Below are 25,313 nucleotides of genomic sequence, written 5' to 3' on the forward strand. Positions count from 1 at the left end.
GACACACCCCCCCTCCCCCCCCCCCCCCGATGGCTCGTGGCAGTTGGGTCGCAGCCTGGTCTCTGCCCACAGCACGGGGACAGGTCAGGGAGACGTGGTGCCATGGGATGGGCTTATACCGTGTAGTTGCCTGGCAGAGGGCACTTCTGCTGCTGGCGTTGGGGATTAGCGGCTTTCAGGACACGGCTCTGGGGTCTAATTTCATACGCAGTAAGGAAAGGGGGAATCTCTCATGTAAGTGCAGAGATACAACCAGAAGCTACCTCCTGTGTTGTGTGTGAGATGAGTCTGTTTAGGAATAGCCATTATGGTTCTCAGTCTGACCACGGTCAGGTTAAGCAGGTAACGAGAAGAGCCCATACTGGGAGCTACAGGGCAAACGGGCTCTGCCTCTTGCTGCAGACTCTCCGGGGTTACTGTGCTGGGAACAGAACACCACAGAGACACATGATTGCTGGGCCAACGCATCCACAGTGAGCAGCCAATGCATCACGCTGGGCAAGAGGCCATAGACCAAAGTTTATAAAGCTTTATTAAACGTTTTGAACAGCTGTGCAATGAACAAACAATACTCTGGAAGTTTCACAGCCTCATAGCCTGATCTTCCTCGGGACAGCAACAGCCATTTCTGCTGCTCTCCACTATGAGAGTGAAGACAAACAAATGGCAAAGGAGAGGGAAACCTTTAAAGTTTAGAGACAGTATTTTGTGTTAACCTCTAAGGTTTCTCACAAACAAACCTCTGCCCCAGGCTGGGCTCCCCATGAGCCACAGCTGCAGAGTAATGTACGCAGCGTGGAGCTCTGCACAGCTGTGGCTGTAGGACTGACCCCCCCACCACCTAGGCTTCTTGGCATCCTTCTGCCAGGGAAGCTGGAGACTCCAGTCACTCCTCTAGCCTTCTCCCTTCTCCAGTCAGTAGCACCAGCACCTTCTGTCACCCTCGGCCCAAAAACATTATCACTGGAAATGGCTGAAGCATTTACTGCTTCAAGCCATGCCTCCACCTTGGGATCCTCTCCTGCCCTGCCCACGCCTGGCCCTTTGGGCTAGCGTCAGTTTTATAGGGTGGGCTTCACAGTGGCTTTCACAACCCCGCATCTTGCAGCATACTGGTTCTTTATCCCAACAGTCAAAACCTGGGTAAACCCTGGAAAGCTAGGAGGAGGGGAACAGACTGTCTTTACTACCTGTGAGGCTTTATAAAAGCAGCAGCATAACTGAGGCTTTCAGGCTATGATCTCGGAGCATAAGTAGTTCAGAAAGCACTTCGGCAGTGCACGCATCTCTTTGGCAGGCTGAGCAGGAGGAGATGACTCAACCGCCTCTGGCTCCAGCAGCTTTTGGCCAAGTGCATCTTCGAGTTGTCGAGTTTGCCCGTGATCAGCAAGGCGGGAAGGGTGGCTCCCCACAAAGAGGAAGATGGGGAGAATCTTGTAGCTACTCGAGCAGAATCAGTGGGCCGAGAGCCCTGAGTTAGACCACCGTGGCCTAATGCAGACAAGTGAGTGACACACAACTCCACCACCACGCAACGGCTGGGCAGAGGCCAGCAGCTCGGTCCTCCACCAGTTCTCAGTCAGGAGGGCTGGTGTCCATTCCCGGTGATACGGGAAGGAACAAAAAAAAAAAAAGATTTCTGCTTCTAAAAAAGCAGGTGGCGCTGCCAGAGTTCACACAGTAAACAAGTTGAATTTCACGGGCAGAGTGGGAGGAATTTACCACTCTAGTCCACACGCAGTTACAGAAACAGGCTGGTTTTACTCCAGTCACATGCCTAACACCCCTCCCTCCTCCCTAGCCCACCCCCTTTTCAAAAGCAAAACAAGAGCCCTCAGCAGACTGGAAGAGTATTGCCTTCTAGGTGCCTACTATGCTGGGATCGTGAGCTGATTCCGGCAACTGGGATCCTGTGCAGTGATACAAGAAGCAGTTCCCCCAGCAGCTGTAGCAGATGAGGAACAGAGCTGCCAGGAAGACCAAGGCACAAATTGTGCAAGGTTTCCGTTCCAGGAGGAAACTGAGCAGGTAGAAGCCCATGAACATTGAGTGACTGAACCACAGCGCTGGGTTGAGGGGCTTGGGTATGAGCAGGACAGGTAGCAACCACTGAAGGCAGTACATTGTGGCTGGCTGGCTGGGGCCCTGTGGCAGCAGCGATCGGGTGTGCTCCAGAGCAGTCTCCAGCAGCAACTCCGGCGGGCAGGCTCTTCTGCAGGGAGGGGTAAAAGGTCAGGCTGTCAGAGAAACACAGCAAAAATATCAACAAACGCTCTTCTCGTACAGCTTCATTTACTACTAAGCATCGTGTGCTGATGCTTGAACGCCTAGTACCAAATTCTGGTGTGTCTCAGAGCTGGTGGAAACCTTCCTGGTTTCTGAACCACTCAGCTGGGGACACGATTATCTGTTGCTGCTGCAGAAGCGTATCCCTTGTGTGCTCTGTTTCTCAGGCTTTTACCAGGCTAACAGTTGTGAGACCCTATTCTTTAGCCTAGTGTGGGAACAGAAAGGGAGAGGGGGAAACAACAGACAGGAGAATGAGCTGCTGCAGCCTTTTCTACACACGTATTTATCCAAGAGTGTCCAGAGACTTGAGTGATGGCACAAAGAAATGCAACTCAGCAGTAAACTACCAGGTGCTACAAAGAAGTGTTACGGCAGTGTTGATGCAAGCAGTGTCTAGGAAGTGTTAAATGCACAAACTGCTTCCTGCCCAGGCACAGACCCATTATAAAGTCTTCCAGCAGGACAGCACAAAATTCGAACTATACAGGTAGCTACCCAGGAAAGCCCCGACAGTGTCCAGGCTGTAACACAAAGGGAAGGACGGTCCCTGCTTAAGGGATTTATAATCCTTGTCAATCAGCTAAAGTCAGATAAGACAAAGTATGTGAATAGATCAAAGAGAGGACAGTCTCAAAATGGCAATTTTCGTAAGTGCTGTAAACACAGGATTTCCTCACTTGGATTATTATAAAACCCTGTGGAAACAGTGAGCTTTAAGGGCTTCTCTAACCAGGGATGGCAGCACACTACAAGTCCAGAAAACATGCTTCTACCTTTAGCAGGCACATCAACTACACTATGGGGGGGGTGGTTTCTTTCTAAGCAGTTCAAACTTTTTAATCCAAGAATTTCAAATGGCTCTAAAAATAGCAAATGCCTTGCAGGTGTTTCTACAGAGCCAGACTGTTGAAAGAGGCAGGAGAGTGGAGCTCAGCAGTCTGGGACAGCAACAGCAGGTCAGGCTAGAAGATACCAGTATTGTTGGGAGGGAATAACTGGAGGACTTGTTTCAGTTCATGCAGTAGGGAAACCCCGAGAAGAGGGTACTCCTAGCTTATTGCCCCAAAAGGCAAAACCATGCAGGGGAGTGCTGGAAAAGGGAAGTGCTTGGGAAACGTGCTCTTCCCTGCCCTCCTGTAGCCCATCACAATGACATGCAGTGACGCTGAACAAAGAAGCTGCCAGCCAGGGCACGGAATGACAGGCAAAAGGACAGCCCCAGCCCTGCAGAATGCCATGGCCTCACCCCTGCTAAACAGACCCTGGACAGAACAGCTTCTTGCAGCAATCCTTTTTATCTGAAAATACTCAACAGAGCAGTGTGCTGTCAGAAGGATGCAGGGCTGAGCAGAGCCTGTGAGGATTACAGCAGGAGGTGGGAAGGTTAGTAGGATGAAGGAGTGAGAAGGTAAACAAACAGCACATTCCTCTGGCTCCTGCTGGCAGGAGAAGGGATTTCCTGGTGAAGGGAGGGAGAATGAGGGATTGCGCAGAAAAGTCAAAAGAAAACCACACGTGGTTCCCTTCCAAAACACCACTGAGGTCAGACTTGTCTTACAGCTTTGTAAACTCGTAGGTACCAACCAGCTCCGTTGTCAGAGCAGGAAGCCTGCTGCCATCCACTCTGTTCTTAGCAGCACGATCTATTTTAATGTTAGTGACAGAGAATGCAGGCCAAAATCTCCACCAGGGCAAACAGATTAAGAGTATTTGGGGAAAGTACATTGTGCTGGAGCTCCTGCAAGTGTTCCCCAGCAGAGAGGGCAGCTGGGGTTCAATTAGCAAACTTAGCTGCAGTTAGGCAGCCAAAGAATAGGGAAGAAGTTATTCTACGTTGCATTATGGCTAGAGTCAAGTCAAAGGAATAAAACTCCAAATATTAGTCCTGTTTTATGCAGGTCACTCGTATCTTTAAGGGCAAGTCTCCTCCCAAGCCTGTTTCACCCACCTATAAACTGGAAATAAGGATCACTTATTTCATAACAAAACATGCTGTCTGCTAGCCTTTGTGAACCACTTAGATGTTTCCGGAGTAAAAGTACCACAGAAGTATTAGACGACTTTTTTCCAAGGGGAAGAATAGAGAGAAAAGATTTAAAAACAAATATTTGAACAGAGAGGTAACTAAACCCCACCACCCGACTTTTTAGTTCAGATTGCACTAAATACAACAAAGTTGTACCAAATCAATGAGCTGCATCTGCTTTAATCCTCCTGGAATGTTCCTTCCCTAAAGTTTCCTATATCCTTCCTCTCCCAAGTGCTCCAAAGCCTATGCAGTACAAATCGCTGCATAAACATCACGTCATATTCTTGCTGTCTCCAGCCCTGAAATCGCATCGGCTTGTCTTCTGTAGCTGGGCACATGCGGCTGTCTTTGGGTCACCCGTTCTTGAAGCTTTAAAGTGCCTACAGACAACTGCTTTGGGCTTTCTGTCTCCAGAGTAAAGAAATGGATAAAAACCAACCTAAGATGATGTCTGTCAGAAGAGCACAAGGCTGGAACAAAGCTCTAGAATCTTCCAGGACTAATAGCGTAAACATCTCAGCTTTAATAAGGCCACGTGTTGCTATTGAGCCTTTAGCCCCAAAACTTTACAACTGGCTACAGTTTAAGAGTGTAATTATTGCAGCAGCATTTAACTCCACAGTCTGGCCTCCTCATCACGGCAAAGACTTAAGCAATAATGCTATAAACAGTGAGTTGATGCTAAGTGTGTAAGCATTACCTAAACACTTCCTACAAACACAAATCCACCTCAGAACAAACTACCCATTTTTTAACGACTGATTGCTTGTAGCAATCAATGCAACCACTCTGCAGAATAAGGAACCATTTAATAGTGGTTATTTTAACCATAAAGTTTCACTGTCAGTGCCCTTCAATCTGCAAACCTCTTGGACTTCTAACAAATACAGACGTCCCAGCAGTTAGTCTCGTATCTGTAGTCAGTTTGCTTGTATTTTCATGTGCCCCTTCACCACCCACCAGTTAAAAGTCGAAAACCCTTTGTCTGCTGTATCCCACAGCTGATCCTAGATAAAGCACTCACTACTTGAGACTTCCGCAGCTCAACCTTCCTCAAGGGACTTCCCACTAGTAAGATATGTATTCTTCTGAGATCCTGACTGGAGATTCCTTTATACAGCTGGCAATGAGACCGAGTTCTCCTTCCACGCTATCGATCAAAGGGAAACAGCATCTCCTGCTATCAACTCTTTCCTGAGCAGGGAACTATCACTCTCCTTGGTGCCCAGGACAGGCAGCCCCTTCTTGAAGCCGTAACAACATTCAGTTTTGCGTAGATTCTCAAGCAAGGTGAAACTTGCAAACGAGAAATTCCTGCCTTGTTTTCCTTGTCTCCTCCTCATGATCCAAGCTAAAGATTACCGTGTCCCAGAGCAAATAAGAACCTGTCACCCAACAGTATTTCTGGCAGCTCCCTGTTTCACAACTGCATCCTGCTTTTCCTCAACCAGTTGCTCTTGTTCTCTCTTGCCTGACTCATCTCCTTCCTTAGCCAGCCTGGTGTCCTGCTATCCCCAAGGCTGCTCTAGTGCTCCTGCTCAAGTCATCTGACTTGGCGGCCACCCCTGTTTACCAGACGGCTCCTTTTCATCACACCACCACTGCCTCCTCTCGCTCCTCCACAGCTCTTAGAGCCACCTGAACTTGCCTCAGACCCCTGGCAGCAGAGAGCAGGCGATGCTCGGCAGCTCCCTCTGATCTCCATGTGCAGCCGGAGCCTCCCCCCGACCAGTTCCTGCAGGCAGAGGAGCAGCCTGGGGAGGTTCCTGGCACACCCCATTAGTAAGCAAACACCAATACTTTTCCACGTGCTTATTAATCAGCTTCCATCGTGTTCACAGCACTTGCTTCTGTCATCTTCCCTCCTGAGACCATTCAAAACCAGCAGGTCCTACTGGCACATGTTGGTGGGGAGGGTTTTCAAACGGCGGTGCGAGGGCAGCGGCACAGCTTTACCCAGCCCGAAACAAAACTTTAATTATGACAAGTCAAAAGTGAGGAACGCAGCACAAGTCTGTAGCGCCTTGCAATGGATCAGTCACGTTTTAGAATAAATCCATCTGAGGAGCTAGCAAGCTGCTCCTTGATATTCTACAAGCTAATTCTGCAATTAAGAGACCGAGAGGTGTTCCTACACCATAGTTTTTATACATCAGTATGCCAACATCAAGGCTGTATCTTTCTCAAGAATGTCTTAACTCCTTAACAGTCCATTTACCCTGCCAGGGGAGGATAATCATCCAGCTTTCACTAAACACTTCAAAGGTAAGCTTGTTCAGACCTTACAAAGGCAGCTATTAAGCCAGTACTGTCCACAAGGAACTTCCCCAGCAGATGCTACAGAAAGAGTCACGCAGGCCGGCAGCCGAAAGCTCTGCAATAAAAGACTGAGTAACAATTTTATTGAGCAGTGATGGTGCCAGTCTCCCCCCTTCCCAGCAGGCGAAGTTTCTGCTTGGTAATGAAAAGCCACGTTGTCTAGATAAAAACCTCTCAAGTTACACAGCGCACATAAACTCTAAGAGTAAGCCTCAGGGACTTGCGCCGAGTTTCTGACTCGTAAGGCTCACCTTAAAACTGTTTAAATCATAAACCGTGTCACAGCCGTGTAACGTGAACTGATCTGTGTGGGCAGTGCTTCATGCTGCCAGCGTGTGTTCAAAATCAACTCTCAAACACCACGCAGCACCCAAAACAGCTGCTAAAAATATACAATATCCAAAGCACTGGGGGCAAAAAAAAAAGAGGCGAAAGAGCTACTGAGTGACAAGTTTGAGGAGTTCAGCTAAGAAAAGCAACAGCAGACCAGCTTTCTAGATGCCAACCCTCTTTCTCAGAAAACCCAAGAACCATAACTGTTCAAACTTTCAGACCTATTTGCAGTACCAGGGATTTAACTTCCTCAGGGGTTTTTTTTTTGGCCCTGTGGCTATTTTTTTCCTTTGTTTTTTGTTTGTTTTTAAAGCTTTATCTGCTGGTATGACTCAGCTGGAAGAGTCTTCAATTTTTGGCAAAGGCGTTACCTCAGGCTTCAGTAAGTTCATGCCTTGAACACTTGATGCAGACTGAGAAATTCTACAACATAACTGTGAATAGTTTCCAAAAGAGCAGCAAATCCTGTGCTGACCAGGCCTTGGGATTACAAAGGGTTCTGATTTCTCATACTAGGGACAAGCCAAAGCAACTCATTTTGTGAGAAGCAGAGGCTCTCTGTTGAGCCACTCTTTTCACCGCTTCGACGTTGGCTCCTCGAGCTTTGTCACTGACCGGGGGATTGATTAGCCTGTGTCCAGAGGTAGCGCAGGGTCGACTGCATTTGGACTGCAGCGTGCTCACAGCACCAGGGCGAATAAACCCTCACCTGCGAGCAGGAAGGCAGCACTACAATCTGTGTTTCTCTGCATAGCAAATCACAGGAGCAGAACCTGAAGTTAGCCAGCTCTGTGGTGGAAAGCGATGTCAGCATTGCCAGTTGTCATCTGAAGTACTGCTACTTTCATTTGTACTAATCTGTTAATTCTCAGCGGTCCTCACTCCCACCCCCTGCCTTTGTTTCACTGCCAAAGATCATTCATTATGGGCCCATTCCAAGTTCCCTGAAAAATATATTTATTTTTAGTGTTAATTTGGATCTCTTCTCTACCTTTCATGCCTTCAAAAAGCTTCAGAAGTCTGGATACAGCCTGATAAAGGCCAGTTTTCTGCATCTTGGGAGGCAAAAATATAGTATTGGGAAGGGGTTCTGGGGAGTTATGACATACAGAGTGGCAAGGCAAAAGTTACTCCACTATGACAGTATTAAGGCTGAGGGAGCTGGGCTTGTTTAGCCTGAAGGCTGAGAGGGGACCTTATAAATGCTCCTAAATATCTCAAGGGTGGGTGTCAGGAGGACAGGGCCAGACTCTTTCCAGTGGTGCCCAGCAACAGGACAAGGGGCAATGGGCACAAACTGAAGCACAGGAAGCTCCAGCTGAACATGAGGAAAAACTTCTTCGCTCTGAGGGTGATGGAGCCCTGGAACAGGCTGCCCAGGGAGGCTGTGGAGTCTCCTTCTCTGGAGATATTCCAGACCCACCTGGACGCGGTCCTGTGCAGCCTGCTGTAGGTGACCCTGCTTCGGCAGGAGGTTGGGCTGGGTGACCCACAGAGGTCCCCTCCGACCCCTGCCATTCTGGGATTCTCAGTGCAGGAGCAATGACGAATAGGAGGGTTCAGTGTGTTGCGAACTGCGCTTCAGAGCTCTGGTTTTCACCTTCTCTTGCGTGTTCGGGACGTAGCGAGCGGCGCCGAGGCCACAGCGGGGCCTGTGACACCTCCCGCGAGTCGTGGGGCGGGCACGGCGGGGCCGCTGCCTTCGCTGCCGGACGCCCGAGAGCTGCCTCGCTCCGGGGAAGCGGGCCGGGCTCCGCCCGCGGAGGGTGCCGGAGCGCGCTGGGCCCGGCCCCGCGAGCAGCGGGCACGGACAGGCGGCCCGGCGGAAGGATACGCGGCGTTAGCCCCACCGCAGGCCGGCGCTAGCCCCAGCGCGCCCGCGGCAGGCGGGCACCGGCTCTGCCACCGCCTCTGCCACCCGGGCGCGGTTCTCCCGCCGCCGCCGGGCCCGGCCGACTCCCACCCCCGGCCTGCGAACGCCGCGCCGAGGCCGGGCGGAGTGCGGAGCTCTGGCGGACGGCTCCTCTCCCTCCCCACCCCCCCCGGCCCGCTCCCCGCGCCCCCCGCGGCCCGTACTCACGGCGCGGTGCCGCCGCCTCCGCCGCGGGCCCGTCCGAGGAGGGCAGGGAGAGGCCGCCCGCTCCGCCCGGGGGACGCCCGCCGCCTGTCCCGGGCCCGGCTCTGCCGCGGGGCCGGCGTGGGGTGAGGCGGGGCGGGGGGCGCCGCTCCGTCAGGCAGGGCCGCGGGCAGCCCCGCGGGGCGGGCACTGCGCCTGCGCGGCGGGGCGGGGGGGCGGAGGAGGCTCCGCGCCTGCGCGGGGCGGGGGCGTGGGCTGGTGTTGCTCGAGGCCTGCACTGCTTTTTAAGCAGTTGCACGAATTTGCGTATTTTTAAAATTCCGAGTAGCGTTTGCGCGCTCCTCGGCGGGGCCTGGCGCGCTTCTAGCAGGCCGGTTCCGCGTGGCGTTGCGCGGGTTCGCTCCCGTGCCGCTTGGCGCTCCATGGCCTGCAAGCCCCGGCTTTCCGCCCCCCGCTGCGTGCCGTTTTTAGGCTTGCTTGCACGCCGCTGCCTCGTCACGCGTGGCCGTGCGTTTTTGTTGCTGACTCAGCCCTGTTGAGCCCCCAGCAGCCCCAGTTTGCCGTGCTGCAGCGGGGCGGGCACCCGCACCCGTCCTGGTGCCACATCACAAAGAGAGGCAGAGCCGAGAGGGCTCCACGGCCTCTGCCCTGAAGCGCCTGCATTTGTGTCGCTGCTGGCTGGCAGCGCTCCGGCCGAGCGCCGCTGGGCTGGCAGCAAAGCCCGGGCTGCTGCGAGCCCGCCAGCTCCAGCCCTGCCCTCTGCAGACACCCAGCAGCAGGTCACCAGGCTCAGCTCAGCCGTGCCCAGGAGGCCGCGCAGGGAAGGGAAAGGAGAGAAATAGCACAGGAAAAAACCCCCCAAAGGCTGCAAATAGAAACTAGGAGCAAGGAAAGCTTTTTCCTGAGAAAAAAAATAAAGCCTTGCCCTGGCTGAGGGGACAGACGTACACCATGGCCAACGATTAATTTGCAAACTGGCTCAAATGTGGTGAAGTGTGGCAGGAAGGAGCTGTGAAACATGGCAGTTCTAGAAGGCGAGATGGTAGAGCAGATGAACCCAAGTCTTCACTGCAGATCACACCCCCTCCCCTTATGGCGGCTGCATCTCCTCCCAGCTGACTCGGGCAGCGTGCTAGAGCCTTAGCAGCTCACAGGGTCTTACAGGGTCAACTTGAGAAAGTAAAACGAACCAGGAGCAGCACAAACGTACAAAACAGCTCAAGTTTACTTCCAGCATCATTCCCAGCACATAAGTTACCCCTCTCCCAAACAGAAGTCTTAGGCCTTTCGCAATCCCATAGCAGTGTAGTTCAGTAGTCCATGGGCTTAGAGTCGTTGCCCATCTTAGCTATGGAAGCGATCTCAGCCTGTTGGATCCCAAGAGAGATACGGGCAGCAGAAGGGAGCAGGCTGCTCCCACCAGACAAGAGGCAGCAGCGCTCTGCTCCCGGGGTCTCGCCGGCTGCCCTGGTTTCTCTCAGAGGGGGGGCACCCCCCTGAACCTGCGAATGATGTTGGCCAGCCGCTTGGCCAGCCCGCCCCGGCTCGGCTCTTCCACGTGAAACGTTCTGGTCAGCAGGTTGTAGAAGGAGCCATAGCACACGGCCACCACGGTGCAGGTCAGGCAGATGACGTTATAGGGCATGCTGAAGTCTGGCGTCGGCAAGTTCACCAGCAGCGGCTCCGTGTACAGGCGCACAAAATAGCTGGAGCCATCAGAGGAAGGAAACCTGGAGAGCGGAAGCAGGAAAGGGAGTGTCAGCCCGCACAGGACCACGGCTTCGTGCTCGCCAGATGGGATGACAGCGGCTGGCAGCCCGCAGGCACCGCGGTACAGCCCCGCTCCCCGGCACAGGGACACTCACAGCGAGGTGAAGAGAGGGCTCTGCTCCACATCCACGTCCTTCATCGCAATGACGCTGGGCAACAGGGCACTGAGCACAGATGAACTAAGGAGACAAAGCACAGGCTGGCGTCAGCCCTGCCCACAAAGAGACAGCAGGCGTTCTGCCCGTCCCCAGAGACCTGGGCAGCAGGTCCTGAACAAGGCCCAGAAGGGGACGAGGAGCTGAGGTATGTCATTACCCAACGTAAAAGCCGTGATTGGGGTCAGGTGTGTACTCTGTCCACTTCAATAAGGCCCTCTCAAACTGGATTGTGATCTTGGTGACAGAGCTGGCTGGCAGCTGGATCAGCATTTCCAAGAGGTGAGGCCGCCTCCGGTCCTGGGCTGGCTCGTAGTGGATGTAACCTAGCCCCAAAGAGACATGTCAGTGGCACCAGGGGGACCTTGTCCCCCATCACACGTTGCCTGGACGTCTCCCACGGCGTGGCTGCTCCTGCTTCCACTATCCTGGGAGAGGTTTTCTGGGCAAGTGAAGACACACAGGCAGAAAACAGCATGTGCTGCAGCTAAATCTGGCTGGTCTTTAGAGCTGATGACCCATGAAAGTCAGGTCTTTGTAAGGAAAGGTACAAATGCAAAGACCCAGTTACCAGTTTTAAATCAAGCCTCCTTTACTACAAAAATCAAATCACTTTGGTTTAGACTCTTGTTGGATTATGAAACACTGTCCACGTGCCTCTTATCAAACAGACTTAATAAAGTCTCATCTGCGGTGAGTGCTGAACTGAAGGCTAGAAAAACATCCTAAGATGTTTTGTTTCCCAGTCCCGTTTCCCAGTGATCACTGGAGCCTGAGGGAGGGACTAAACCATCTCTGGAATGAGCCACTTGTGCCAAGGGAATCGGGTGGCATGTGCTCCCGGCAGGGTTTACTTACTCGGTTTGTTTTCCTTCCCCTTCGTGGTGATAGTCAGGGTGTGCACATAGAGTCGCAGATACCACGGCACGGTCTCCAGCAGCATCACGGGGAAGGCCCGGTACGGGTGAGTGTTGTAGATGAGAGTGCAGATCTGTCCGGTCTGCAGCCCGTATCCGCTCACGTAGCGCTGAGCGTGCAGTACGGGTGTTGGCAGTTCCGCTGCGAAAGAGAAAAGGACAGAGGCGTTGGGGGCAATGCCAGGTGATTTTTAGGCCCGGAGCCCCAACCAGCGGTGCGGGTGGAGCGAAGTTCTGGTCGCTCACAGCTGTCTTGGGGCCGCTTCCACTTCAGCTGCACGTTGAGGCTGCGAGATGTATTGAAGAGTGAGGGGCTCAGCAGGTCATAGACAGCATAGGTTCTCTTGTCTCCCTGGACAACAGCTTCGTGTACTGATGTTGGAGCCGGGGTCACCTCCAGTAACTCCTTTTCCTGAGAAAACGAGTGGACCATGAAAGGAAAAGTGCCGTTGAGGTAACTGGCAGCACTGGGCAAAGCCCCTCTGACTGGCCCTGAGCTCTGCCACCCAACGGCCAGCTCAGGGCTCTCACCAACACCACCACCCACAGCCCTGCTCAGGGGGAGGAAACCACCCGCCTCTGTCAGCCCCGGAGGGCTCCTGGGGGGCCCGGCCATGCAGGGCGTGGAGGCGAGGATGTTTCAGAGCCACACGAAGCGGCTGGACTGAGGGGGCAGGGGTGCTCCCTGGTCCGTGAGCATTACCTTGTTCTTAGGGGAGATGTCAACGTAGACTTTGCTCTCTGACGCTAGAGGACAAGCGTCGGTAAGTGTGCGAGAGAACATCTTAAAGAGGGACCAGTCTGCAGGAGGCAAAGTCAGTGCCAGGCTGAGTGACGTGCCGTGGGCACTCGAGGACCGCAGCGCACTGCCACCGAGCTTACCTTTCTTTCCTTGGCTGCTGCAAAAGCTGTCAAAGACCACAGTGAGGGTCTGTCTGAGCTCCCAGGACACAGCCAGGCAGGAGGCATCCTGGACAAGAGAAAGAGAGGCAGCTCCGGTCATGCCTTCTGGAGGCACAGGACACCAGGAGGGAGCTGGAATGACACCAGGACTGCAAGAATCCCATCAGGACGCAGGTGAGACCAGAGAAACAGGATGGCAGCTGTGCTAGACACAGTGAACCCGCCACCAGGGAGCTGGGCAAACCGGCGTGTCACCTTGCAGCGTCACAAGGCTTTGGATTTTCTCCTGGGGGTGTTGAAGGAGGGAGCCCCGAGCCCCGCGCTTACCCTGCAGATGGGGCGGATGTGCACGGCCTGCGAGTGGTAGCTGCTGTGGAACAAGCGCTCAGCCTTCAGCAGCACAGCAAGCCCAGCCTGCAGGGAGAAAGGGAGAAACTCAGTCCCAGGTCTGTTCTCTGCTCCTGCTGAGAGAAAGGCCCTGCTGAGAATTCCCAGTGCATGCTCCCGCATCGCTGCTGGAAACCCAGCTCCATCAGGAGCGGCCCAGCAGGGCAGCAGGACTTGCCGTTACCTTTGAGCCACATGGGAGCAACTTCTTCCAAGGCGTGAGGTTCTCTGTGCAGACGACCTCCCGGGGCAGGACGGTGTATCGCAGGAGACGGTGATCTGTCCCTGCGCAGGGAGGTGGAGGCTCAGCGGGCTGGTACTGCTACAGGCGTGAGAGCAGAAGCAGACCCGTTCCACCCCGCAGCGACCCCACAGCCCTCCACCCTCTCAATATCCCCAAAATGCCACGAGCTCAACCAGGAATGGATACCACCCTGTTCAGAGTGATTTGGAAATAGGTTAAGGGTATCTCCTAGCAGATTTTCTTCTGAGTGCCTTAAACCCTCCAGTCCTCACTGTTTTGTAAAAAGCTTTTCAGAGACAGACGAGTGCCTGGGAGCGTCTGCCACACGCTGCTCGTGGGTTTCCTCTGTCCAAATCCAAGCCTCATTCACAGGGAGAGGAACTGCTTCCAGGAGGAGGTTAACAGACCCTGTCGTACACACCCAGAGCTGGAGTCCTCGCAGGACCTGCCCCCGGACTCCCCGCAGAGGCACAGGGCAGAACTAAAGCTAGAGGCAAGAGCGAGAGGGCAGAGCCGGGCCGCCAAGCGCAGGCCGGGCTCACCGTTTGCTAAGCCCAGGGGTTTGAAGGACGCCGTTGGAGTGACCGTGTTGGTCGAGTCAATGAAGTTGAGAGAAGCACAGAATATTCCGGAGAGGATGTTAGTCAGTTCTTTCCAGGCTTTGTCAACACTGGGTGAAAACAGATACCAGAGATTAGTCAGCAGCTCGAATCCTCGGAACAACAAGCATTAAGTCAGTAACATTTAATAAATACAGCGGGGTGACCACCCTGGCGTTCAGAAGCTGCAAGGAGGGTGCAGGCAGAGGCTGCTGTTCTGGCACTCTCCAGCACTCTTGGTATTTTATTCTAACAGAGGAGATCTGGGGGATGTTCACCGCAGGGGCAGCACCGGGGCTGGCAGGGCTTCAGACAGCCGGGCGCCCAGCGGTGGGTGCAGCTGGCACGCGAGGAGAGGGGCTGGGAGAGCAGAGAGCACGCGGGAGGAGACGTGCGGTGTACGGGGAAGGGGCCGTGAGACCTAAAGCAACACCTTGGTGCAGCCCTGAAGGGTGACGCAACCAGCAGACCTGGAATGGGCCACTTGAAGGGAGGGGAGAGCTCTGTGAGCGCGCGCAGGGCTGCTGCCGCTCAGCCAGGGGCTGTGGGCGAAGGGAGACGGTGGCAGGCACTGGAAGGAGTCAAAGGCAGCGAGTCACAGACGAGCAGTCACGATATAAACCCTACAATAGATATAAATCCTAGGTGTGTGTCATCACAGCGCCCGCATGGGAATTACTTGTTCCTTCAGTGAACACAGGTTTTTCCCTCAGTGCCACGTCCTGCCCCGTGCGCTGAGCAGGGCCACGCTCTGCCTTGCCCTAGATCTGCTCCTGGGGTTGCAGGCTCTTTATGCCAGCGGCCATTTTACAGCTTTCGCAGGCATGGTGGCGATGGGCTGATGGCTGGACTTGAAGGCCAATGGTATCCTGGGGTGCCTTAAGAAGAGTGTGGCCAGCAGGTCGAGGGAGGTTCTCCTCCCCCTCTACTCTGCCCTAGTGAGGCCCCGTCTGGAGTACTCCCCAGTACTGGCTCCCCAGTTCAAGAAAGATGAAGAGCTACTGGAGAGAGTCCAGCGCAGGGCTACAAGGATGGTGAGGGGACTGGAGCATCTCTCCTAGGAGGAGAGGCTGAGGGAGATGGGCTTGTTCAGCCTGAAGAAGAGAAGGCTGCGAGGGGACCTTATAAATGCCTATAAATATCTGAAGGGTGGGTGTCAGGAGGACGGGGCCAAGCTCTTTTCAGCGGTGCCCAGTGACAGGACAAGGGGCAACAGGCACAAACTGAGGCACAGGAAGGTCCAGCTGAACACAAGGAAGAACTTCTTCCCTCTGAGGGTGATGGAGCCCTGGCACAGGCTGCCCAGGGAGGTTGTGGAGTCTCCTTCTCTGGAGATATTCAAGACCCGCTTGGACAAGGTCCTGTGCAGCCTGCTCTGGGTGACCCTGCTTCGGCAGGGGGGTTGGGCTGGGTGACCCACAGAGGTCCCTTCCAACCCCTGCCATTCTGTGACTCTGTGACTCTGTGACAATCCTAGAGGTCTCTTCCAATCCTAACGATCCTGTGAGCCCAGCAGGCGCCTGCGCACTGCGGCTGCCTCGTGCGAGCAGGCCGGCCAGCGGCTGCCAGGAGCGGTGGCTGCGGAGGGAGCCGGGGGGACCGAGGCGTGGCCGGGGTACCTACTCGGTGACGCCGGGCTGGAACCAGACCCAGAGCTCGGCGCCGGCGGGGGCCCGCAGGGGCGGCTGCCCCCAGGCCTGGGTGCGCCAGAAGCCCTGGGTGAGGGCGAGGTGGAGCTCCCGCACGCCCAGCGCCGCCACCAGCTGCCCCAGCGCCTTCGGGAAGAGCCTGTAGTGAGAGACTGCGGCCGGCGTCAGCCCCGACTGCCGCGCCTGCCCCTGACGTCACGCACGACGTCATCAGCAGCCCGCCTGCATCAGCGCGCCGAGCCCCCTCGCGCTGATGTCACTGCAGCCCCACCCCCACCCCCCGCTGTTCCCGCTCGCCTCGGCAGCCCTGCCCCTCTGACGTCACTCGCGCCCCTGACGTCATTCCCCAGCGCGGCGACGTCACCACCCCAACGCGTTCCAAAACATCGCGCAGTCGCCCCGCGAAAGAGCCCCGCCCCAGCCCCGCCCCCTGCGCCGCGCCCCAGCCAATAGCGGCCCGCCCCGCCCTACCTGCGCCCCGCTGCAGGTCGGCGTCCCACCGCGTGCGGAACTGGAAGGTGGCGGCCATGTCGCCGGCGGGCAGCGGGCTCAGCAGCAGCTCCTCCCGCAGCGCGTCCCGCCGCGCCCGCCCCGGGCCCGGCCCCGCCGCCGCCAGCGCCAGTACCAGCAGCGCCGCCGCCGCCGCCGCCATCCCGCCGCTAGCCCCCCACCCCCGCCGCCAACTTCCGCTTCCGGCCCGGCCGGCCAATGGCGGCCGCTTCCGGCGTCGCCGCGGCCCCGCCTCGGCCTGGCTTCGCCCGTCGCGGTGCGTGTCCGGCCCGGGGCTTCCTCTCGCTCGGCCGGGGGGCGGCTGCAGGGAGCGGGCCCGGAGCCCGCCCGGCCCGGGCGGGGAAGCGCCCGCCTGGCTGCGCCTGCGCCCGGCCGAGGGAGAGCGCCCGGCCGCGGGAGAGCGCCCGGCCGCCGCCAGCCTGGGAGGGAGGGCGGGCGTCCATGTTGTGGGGGGCTCCCCAGGGGCTCCCTCCCCCGCCCTTTAACGCCGGGGAACCTCCTGTGCGGCCCGAGCCCGGGGGACTTTCACCGGCCGCCGGCAGGCAGCGCCGGGGCGGCAGCCCGGCGGGGCTCCCAGCGCCTCCCGCTCCCGGACAGCCGGGGAGCTCCAGGCGCTCTCCCGGGGGTGGGCTGGCGCAGCGGCGGGCGCAGCGAGGTCCGAACACCCCGGGGAAGCAGCCGGGATGCAGAGCGTTCCCTGGCTCCTTCCCTCGTGGGGGTGACCGCGGTGGCGCTGACGCAGCTCGAGCAGGGTCGGCGCTTTCCTGGCCCGCAGCCACTGGCAGAGGCAGCGGGCCTCTGGCCGGCCTTGTGCCCGGCTGCTCTTGACCTGCCCCGCAGGGAGCAAGCGTAGCGGGCTGCTGAGTGCCTTCATTTTGATGGCTCTTCCTTTGCTCCTCTAAAGCAGCCTCCAGCCAGGGCTGCTGCCGTCGTGCTGCGCTGGGGTGCTGACGTTCTCCGCTCAGCCGATTTGCACAGCACGCCCCGCGGTGTGCTCACTGCGGGCGGTTACAGGTCACCAGCAGCCCTGTGTGGGTCAGCTGTGTCCATGCCGCAGCCGCGGGCTCCTTCCCTCCTGGAGGCAGCACCGGAGCTGCTCAGCGTGGTGACCTGCCGCGCTAACAGCCACCCTTCTCTGCCGAGGTCCCCGCTGTCTGCTCCCACCCTGGGCGCAGGAACCGTCCCTGCGCTGCAGCTGAGCTGCGCGTCAGGAGGCTCCATGTGCTGCCACACGGCACCCTTAGCATGCTGGCTTTACACCGCTCTCCCTCCTGCAACCCCCACCTAACCCTCACCCCCAGTGCGGTTTTCTCCCAATAACACAGACACCCACTGCTTGTTTAGATCGGAGTGTTATTTCTCTGTATGCCATCGTTAAATGCTTGTCTGGACAGGACCCTTGTCAGCAGGATGGGGGAGCTGGGATCCCAAGGAACGACCTTCTGGGGATGGTGGGACTGTGGGATGCTGAGCATTTCGGGGGAGTGAAGCAGGGAGTGTTAGCAGCAAAGCCTGAAGAGTTAATTCTGGGAGCCTACAATAACCCTTTCCCTCTCCTTTGGCTGCCAGGAGAACCTGCGGAGCGAGAGGAGAGGAAAACAACTCTCCCCTCTTGCAGGGCAGCAGTCCAGGATGGGGTTCACTGAGCGCCAGCAGCTTTCCTTCCTCTGGGCTGGCAGGTCCGTACGGAGAAGGCTGGGAGCAGGGCAGAGCTGGCTGCTAGCTTCTTGTCACCTGCTCTTTGGGACTGTCCTCCTGCAGGTCCTCCTCATCCGACTGCACCACGGGGGTCTCGGCCCCCTCCTCGCTGGTGTCCAGGCTGTTCAGATCCGTGGAGACCGAGGACGTGGAGGAAATGCGTGACTTGCTCTCGGCTGCACTGGGCACTTGCAGGGTGATTTCCTCTGGGCACTGGCCAGCACCTGCCCCTGAAGAAGAGAGTGGTAAGAGAAAGAAAAAGGCTTCTGGAGGTTTATTGCTCCCTAAGCTTCATGGATAGCCCCTCCAACACACGTCTTATTCCTCGGCAGGCTGTGCGTTCCTGGCTGCTCCCCATGCGGCTGCTGCGGCTTTTCCCCGCCTCACACCCCCTGCTTGGCTCTGGGCAGTGCCGCACACTCCCTCCCCGGTTTTGGCAGTGGAGCCTCTTCCGTCTCGCCTGAAACACGGCTTGGAGCCATGCTGCGTGAGACCATCAGCTGCAGGAAGCAAGGAGATGTTCGGCTTGGCCTCGGTGAAGCACTACAGCGCGTATGCGTGGGGAGGAAGGTGCTGGCACCCTGGGCTTTCCCTGCGCGACCCAAGCCCCGCTCCCTGGGGTCTGGCTGGGAGGTGGAAGGGTCCTGCAGCCTTCCCGCTCGGCACAGTGAGCTCTGCAGCGCACTGGGGACCTGGGAATTTGTGACAAGATACTGGCTGCTCCAGAGGGGCTTCAGGCCAAGAGAACTGGCCCCACAGACTCTGGAAAGTGCCTGGGCTCCTCTGCCTTCTGCAATGTTAAGGTATTTACAGGGGTCTGTAACTCGGGGCTGTGGAGGTGGATGCTGACGTGGACCAGCCCAGGGTGAGGTCCCTCCAGCCTCACAGACCCCAGCACCAAGTGCCTGTCTTTGTGTGGGTGGGTGTGGATCTGCACGCAGGGTGGCTGGGGCTGCAGAACGAGGCAGCGTGGGCATGGGGGGCAGGAAGGGCTCCCAACCTGGCCTGCAAGATGCTCGGGACTGCCCGTACCTGGCAGGGGCCCAGCAACGCCGCTCTCCTCTGTCCCACAGCCCAGAAACACGTCCACGGTGTCCTGGTCTGACAGGTCCATCATGTCCATCTGCTCCAGCATGTCCACGTTCACCTCCATGGAGGAAATGCTGCCTAAGGGGGCTGCAGAGACAGAGGCCAGTGAAAAGGTGAGTGCTAGTGTCAGGCAAAGGGCACTGTGAGCCCTGTGCAGGCAGGACCCTGAGGAGGGGGCCAGCCTTCCCATGGGGAACCGAGTTCTACTTGACGGTAAGAGGGCCCCAGGAAAATCGTATTTCCTTAAAACATCCCTTTGGAAGCCCCTGCTGCTGCTCCGCAGTCCTTTTCCCTGCCCCAAACTCCTGTCTGGAGCTGAAGCCAGTGCCTATGCAGGGTTCCAGCCTGGGCACAGTGGCTGCCATGTGCAGTGACTTCAGCTCAGTGGCGTGAGTAATCCACCGCACACCCACACGCAGCGTGTGTGGTCCTGCCTTGGCGCAGGACATGCGTGTCCCTGGCTGCCTTCAGACTGGGGATGTCCCACTGATCTCTAATGCCTGTGTCATTGTCCCCTGGAGCACCCCCAGCCCCATGCCCGTGCCTGCAGCGCTTACGTCTCCGATGCTCTATCTGCAGGTGAGACATGGGGAAGAAGAAATCCACGTCGTGCTGGAAAACCTCCTCAAAGAACTTCTGCCGGTCCCGTAGTTTCAGCTGCTGCTGCTGTAACTGCTCTGCATCCAGGCTCCGCTGCGCCTGCTCCATGTCAGCTGGGGAGGAAGGTGAGGAGGGTCGGACCAGGCAGGGCTGTCTGAGCCCTTCTGCCTGTCCCGGCTCATGCGGTACGGCCGCGCTGGAGGGTAGGTGATTCCCTTCTGCTCTGCTTTACCAGCGCACATTGATTTAGTCACCACGAATAGATGTTACACGCCAGAACGGCAGCGTCACCAGCACTTGCTCTGCTGGAGCCTCAGCTCTCGCTTTCAAGACGCAGGGCAGCCACGAGCTGGAAGCTCACACGCTGCGTTCACGAGTGCTGAAGTGAATTATTGAGGGGGGAAGGGTGTTGTTATGAGATCAGCCATGGTTTGCACACATTCAGGTTTCGGTTTCCATGCTAGAAAACAGAGCGCTGTCTGTGAACGCTAACAAGCAGGGGAAACTCCCAGGGCCAAGAACTGGCGTTCGTGCTCCAGGCTTTCTGGGCCGAGGGTTGCATAAGGGAACAAAAGGCATCAGCAAGCCTGTCACCCCTGCACACGTGCACCCCTGCCGCCACCGTCGCTATAAATACAGCCGCACCCACGCTCGCAGGCTCCCCCGCTCACATCCCCCGCTCGCACAGCCAGCTTGGCTTCTGCCTGCGCAAACATTTTCATTCCTGTAATTCCTCCCGCAGTTCAGCGCCCGTGCGAGCCGGGGACGCAGGCACCGGAGGGAGGGATGGCAGCCCTCAGGCTGTTGCTGAAGGAGCTTGTTGCTGCATCCCTGGGCCTGGTACCTCCCTTTTGGGGTGAGGACCCACAATGGCAAGGTCCCAAATGGCACAGAGGGGCCGTGGGTAGTGGCCCCGGCTGTTCCCAGCCTGGTGTTTGACCTCAGCCATTCTAGATTTCCTCTCTGCTCCTCTTGGCGCAGCCGGCACAAGGAAAATGTGATTACTGGAGCAGGCAGTGCAGTAACCAAGGAAACCAAACAAACATCCTCTGCTCGGCCTGAGGACGGCCCAAACCCTCCGCTTCTCAGGGCTGGGGAGGAGGGAACAGAGCAGGCAGCATCCCCACCCTGTCTGGCAGGAGCAGGGGCGAGGACAGCAGGGGGGCTGGCTGTCAGCAACACGTAGCAGCATAGCACCCAAACGGGAGAGAGGCGGTGGGCCTAGTGAGATGTCCTGGAGACCAATGTCACATCTTCCTGAGAGCCCTTCCAGGGCTCCTCTGCACCCTGTTTCTGGGCATCCTTCAGCTAAACCCCATCGTCTGCAGGCGCCTGCTGCAGGCAGCTGGGTTGTGCCTGCAGCACAGCGCGGGGACGCAGCGTGACTCAGGGCCAGTCACCATGCGCCTTCTGGAAGAGGCTCTGGTCCTCTTCTGGCTGCTCAGCGTCTTCCTGCGATGCCCGGGGCGGTGATCGGGGCTGCCTGCAGCAGCCGTTGCCTCAGTATGTCTGACCTGAGCGCTGGGTGCCTGCTCTGGTGCCGAGGCTCGGTGTGCTGCGCAGTGCCCGGGCTAACAGCCACGGTGGCAGACGCACCGGGCCGGTGAAGCTTTCCTCGCGAGGCTGACCGGCGGCTGCAGCCCAGTGCCGCTGGGGTAAGGCACAAACCTCCTGCCTCCCCTGTGCTATCTGCAAACGAGAATGGAGCCAGGGACACGGAGGGGGTGAGCGGGGCACTGGCTGTGGAGCTGGCTCCCTTCCGCAGCTGGAGCCAGCCCTGCCCTGTCTGTGCCAGGCAGAGCTCTGTCCCCCAGCCCAGCTGTGCCCAGTCCATGGCAAATTGCCCCAGTTCACCACACCGAGGAGAGCCCATCGGGCTCCAGCCGCGGGGAGGCTGGGCTCAGGGCAGAGGCTGCGCTGGCTCCCAGAGTCAGGGCGATGGACCGGCTCTCGCCGCGGCATCTTGCCACAGGGACCCCAGTGAACAGGTAAGGAGGAGAGTCCCTGAATCCTCCTGCGGTGCAAATACAAAATAAACCCAAATGCTGGTGGGCGCTGCCCTGAGTGCCGTGAGCGTGGCTGATCTGTGCCATTAATGTTCTCACTGCCCGTCTCTCCCCGGCACGTGACCGATACTCGGGCTAAGGGTGCTTGGGGAGAGTCGGGACGCGTGCTGGTGGCAGCATTCCTGTGGGCGCCGGGATTGCTCTTGCGGGAGAAATTAGCAGGACCTGTTTATGAACTTGTTTGCGAGCTCTCGCCGGGGAGTCGGGCACGAGCACTGAGATCCCATTATGTAAGGAACGCCGGCAGCTGGGCTGTGCTTGGCCCTGCCTGACCCGCGACCGTGGCAAGAGTCAGGGACGGAGCCTTCCCCCTCCCGGGGCTCTTCCGGGCCCGGGGCAGCAAACAGCCCTGCTAGTGTAGCCGCCTCAGCAGCGCTCGCCAGGGAAATAAAGGAGAGCGGCGTTCCCTGCCGCGGCCCTTCCCCATGTGACGGCCGGTCATGCTCCCCGGCTGTCAGTCGCGGGGATTGTCTCATCCGGCTGGCATGTTCCCACCGCGGGACACGTCCGCACACACAATGCGGGCCCTGTGCACCGTGGGGGATCTGTTGGTACCTGCTGGTGGCCTGGCTTTTATTACTATTGTCATGGTTATTACTGCAGCCTGCTCAGCCGAGGGGCCGGAGGCTTATCTGCATTCAGAGCCAGGCTCTTCCCCGCTGGCTGAACCGCCCAGCAAGGCTGCGACGGCACCGAGCGCCCCGCTGCCTGCAAATCCTTCCGGCTCTCACGGCTTGTCAGCCAGCGCAGCTCGGAGGGACACCAGGGCCAGGCGCTGGTGCGGAGGCTGGGCGGGCAGGGCAGGATCCCCCCTGGGAGACGCAGGCAGGGATCTCCTCCTCACCCGCGCCCCGGCAGCCGCCCACGGGGTGGGCTGTGGGTGAGGACGCTGCTGCGAAGCGAACGGCCGTGAGCTCTCCCATCCCCACCCTCGCCGAAGCGGGCTGGGAGCGGAGCGGTTCCTGGGGTGCAGTGAGCAGGGGGTGAGGGCGCGGGGAGCACCAGCTCGGGGTGTGCTCTGACCCAGCGTCCGGGCCTGGAGCAGAGCACGGTTCAGTTCTCTGGCTGTGTTTCCGCTGGGAGGGGAAACACGTTTTTCACTCCTCGGCTGGCGGGATCCCGGCACAGCCCCCCGAGTTGGTGAACAGGAGGGGTGTATCCGGGGGTGGGAGACGGCTTGTTAGCGGAGGCACACGGCCAAGAGAGGGTGAGGACGGCCTTTTCTAGGATACCTTGCGGAGATTTCGAGGGATTTAAAGAAGGTCCTGAAAGATGAGAGCTGTGGCAAGGGACAGGGGGTGATGGGGAGGGGCGCAGACTTTAAGCAGGGGATCACTCCAAGCCACACCAGTTCCCCGGTGAACGAAGAGCTCGGGCAGGCTGGCCTAGCCAGATTTTGCCCTTCTCCCTGTGCCGATCCCCCGACCCCAGTCCTTCAGAGAGGCCCGGGGCACCCTGCTGCTGCCCGGCTTGTCAGACCGCGCCTCGCACTCCAGGTCCCTGCACGCAGGGATGGGGCCGGGGGGGAAGGTGCAGCTCCTCGGCAGCCACAGCATCTTCCAGGAGGCTCTGCAGAGATCGCAAGCCTTCCCCTGTCACCCTGACCCAGCAAAACCCCTGCGGGACACGGGTGAATCCCGAGGGCTTTTCGGCTTTTCCGCTGGGAATGCCCCGGAGAGCGGGGAATGCCCTGGAGAATCGTGCAGGGTCAGGCCGTGCGGAGAGGGGATGCCGGGACACGCCGGCTCCCTGAGCGTTAATTCCATCGGCGCATCTGACCTTGTGTTACAGCACAGCAGAAAATAACCGCGGCCCCGGCGAGAGGAAGCGCACCGGGCGAGAGCGAGGGAGGCAGCGGTTTTGGCAGAGCCGCTGGCTGGGGAAGGCGGGGGGGGTGGCGGGGAGCTGGAGGGGGAGCCCATGGCACCCCGTAACCCTGTTCTGGTGCCGCGGCTTCACGACCTGCGCTCCCCCGAGCTGCCTCCGAACCCCCGGCGTCTCGGCACTAAAAATATCGCCGTGCCCGGAGCTCCTTCCCCGGCGGAGGCTGTGTCACCGGGCCCGGCTTCCATCCCAGCTGGCTGTCCCCCCCCCCAGCCCCCTGCCACCTCGCTCCGCTCAGCCTCCCCTTCCCCAAAACCCGGCGGGTGCGGGGTGGGGGTGGGGGGGTCCGCGGGGCTCCCGATGCCACCCCCCAACAGGTTCCCGATGCCAGCCCCCAACAGGTCCCTGAGCCGCCTCCCGAGCAGGTGCCCCCCCCCCCTCGGAGCATTCCTCCCTCCCGGACACGGGGCTGGCGCGGCGGGGGTACCCGCGGCTGCGGGGGTGGGGGGGGGAGCGTGGCGGCTGCGCAAGGGGCACCGGGTGGGCGTTGCGGGGGCGATGCGGGAAGCACGGAGCCCTGCGGTGCCCCCACCCCCCGTCCGCCCCTCCGGGCACTTACCGGGCAGCCGCCGGCCGCGGCTCTGCGCCCCGGGCCCCGACATGCGGCTGCTGCCCCGGGACGGGGCCGGAGCGGGGCGCGGGGATCAGCGCGCGGCCGCCGCCCCCCCCGCCGCCCGTCTCCTCGCGCCCATGCTGCGCGCGGCGGGGCGGGGCTCGGCGCTGCGCGGGGCGGGGCCAGCGGCACCGATGGGGGGGATGGAGGGGGGTGTCCCCCCAGGGAGGGTCCCCCCGCCCTGCGGTGCCTGGAGCCCGGCGGGAGCTCTGCCACGCGGGGGGGCGGGGGGGTCTCCGCGCCTCCGACCCCATCACCCCTTCGCGCTTGCTTTTTGCTCTGCTTCTCCAAAGGCGGGCCAGGCCACCGCACACGGCTCCCCAGCTACCCCCGGCCGGCCGAGACCCTCACCCCCACGGCAGCCCCCACCCCGGGGGCTCGCTCCCCGCTTCGGCCCCGCGCGTCAGGGCTGCGCCGTGGCACAGCAGCGGCCTTGGCCGGGGTCAGCCGGTGCCTCGCCGTGCCCCGCAGCCCGGGACGGGACGGGGGCACGCGCTCTGCCCGTGTCTCTGGCTGAAAGGGAGTTTCCAGTGTCTGCGGCGTCTGCCGCCTGCCCCGCTCCCGGAGTGTTTCTCTCGCCGTCTGGATGACTGGAGATAACCGGGCACTGGCTGTGTCACGGCTGTTTTGGCTGCTGTTGCTCTGCTGTCCCCCCCCATCCTGGGAGCTCCTGCTGCCAAAAGCGGGCTTTGTGCCGGGACCCGGTGCCCACACCCTGTGCCCTTGGCTGTAGCTGCTGGCTTCGGCTCGCACGATGGTTACAAGGGATGAGCTTTGCCCATGTGAGTGTTGAGCCTTATCCAAAAAAGCACCTTCAGTGCTGCCTGATGGTTTCCACCTGCGTGTGGGACGCCAGCGCTGTGGCTTGGTCCTGGACGGCTGGGGGGGCCGTGCTGGTGTAGCAGGAGCGGGGGGTCACGGTCTCCGAGGAGCTGTGGGAGCAAATCTCTGGCTCGCTCACAGCTCCCCATGGTCTGGCATGGCCTCCAGGCAGCACCGGCCGCTCGCCACCGTCCCTGCTGACCCCCTGCCCTGCCAGCGGGGAGGTGAGGAGGCCGGGCCGGGGAATGTGCTCAGGTCTCTGCAATGAGACGTGTCCGCGTCGATCGGCACCGGTTATTGCTGTGAGGGATGGAGACTGTTTCTGCGCGCCCTGAGTTCTGTCCCCCGGAGCACCCCGAG

General features: G+C 58.9%; 3 protein-coding genes across 5 annotated transcripts; all 3 read right to left on the bottom strand.

Moving 5' to 3' along the window:
* Window positions 1-514: 514 nt before the first annotated feature.
* Window positions 515-9,203, bottom strand: BLCAP (BLCAP apoptosis inducing factor). 2 transcript variants are annotated; one of them, XM_075438705.1, is made up of 2 exons: window positions 9,051-9,203; window positions 515-2,212 (listed from the first exon to the last, which is right to left on the bottom strand). In XM_075438705.1, exon 2 carries the CDS (start codon window positions 2,122-2,124, stop codon window positions 1,861-1,863), a length of 264 nt encoding a protein of 87 aa, XP_075294820.1. In that variant the 5' UTR covers window positions 2,125-2,212; window positions 9,051-9,203; the 3' UTR covers window positions 515-1,860. The 2 variants fall into 2 exon arrangements, with proteins under 2 accessions (XP_075294820.1, XP_075294819.1); XM_075438704.1 differs by having other exon boundaries at window positions 515-2,237; window positions 9,051-9,141.
* A 1,061-nt stretch (window positions 9,204-10,264) lies between these two features.
* Window positions 10,265-16,338, bottom strand: PIGT (phosphatidylinositol glycan anchor biosynthesis class T). The gene is made up of 12 exons (XM_075438829.1): window positions 16,143-16,338; window positions 15,646-15,823; window positions 13,966-14,093; window positions 13,364-13,464; window positions 13,120-13,206; window positions 12,772-12,859; window positions 12,593-12,690; window positions 12,136-12,301; window positions 11,831-12,031; window positions 11,133-11,298; window positions 10,913-10,996; window positions 10,265-10,777 (listed from the first exon to the last, which is right to left on the bottom strand). The coding sequence occupies exons 1-12, from the start codon at window positions 16,321-16,323 to the stop codon at window positions 10,525-10,527; spliced, it is 1,731 nt and encodes a 576-aa protein (XP_075294944.1). The 5' UTR covers window positions 16,324-16,338; the 3' UTR covers window positions 10,265-10,524.
* A 1,179-nt stretch (window positions 16,339-17,517) lies between these two features.
* DBNDD2 (dysbindin domain containing 2) lies at window positions 17,518-24,181 on the bottom strand. 2 transcript variants are annotated; one of them, XM_075438874.1, is made up of 4 exons: window positions 24,078-24,181; window positions 19,526-19,681; window positions 18,912-19,055; window positions 17,518-18,103 (listed from the first exon to the last, which is right to left on the bottom strand). In XM_075438874.1, the coding sequence occupies exons 1-4, from the start codon at window positions 24,118-24,120 to the stop codon at window positions 17,901-17,903; spliced, it is 546 nt and encodes a 181-aa protein (XP_075294989.1). In that variant the 5' UTR covers window positions 24,121-24,181; the 3' UTR covers window positions 17,518-17,900. The 2 variants fall into 2 exon arrangements, with proteins under 2 accessions (XP_075294989.1, XP_075294988.1); XM_075438873.1 differs by having other exon boundaries at window positions 17,518-18,109.
* Window positions 24,182-25,313: the final 1,132 nt, after the last annotated feature.

This window comes from Opisthocomus hoazin, chromosome 18 (genome assembly GCF_030867145.1).
Source record: "Opisthocomus hoazin isolate bOpiHoa1 chromosome 18, bOpiHoa1.hap1, whole genome shotgun sequence".
NCBI lineage: Eukaryota > Metazoa > Chordata > Aves > Opisthocomiformes > Opisthocomidae > Opisthocomus > Opisthocomus hoazin.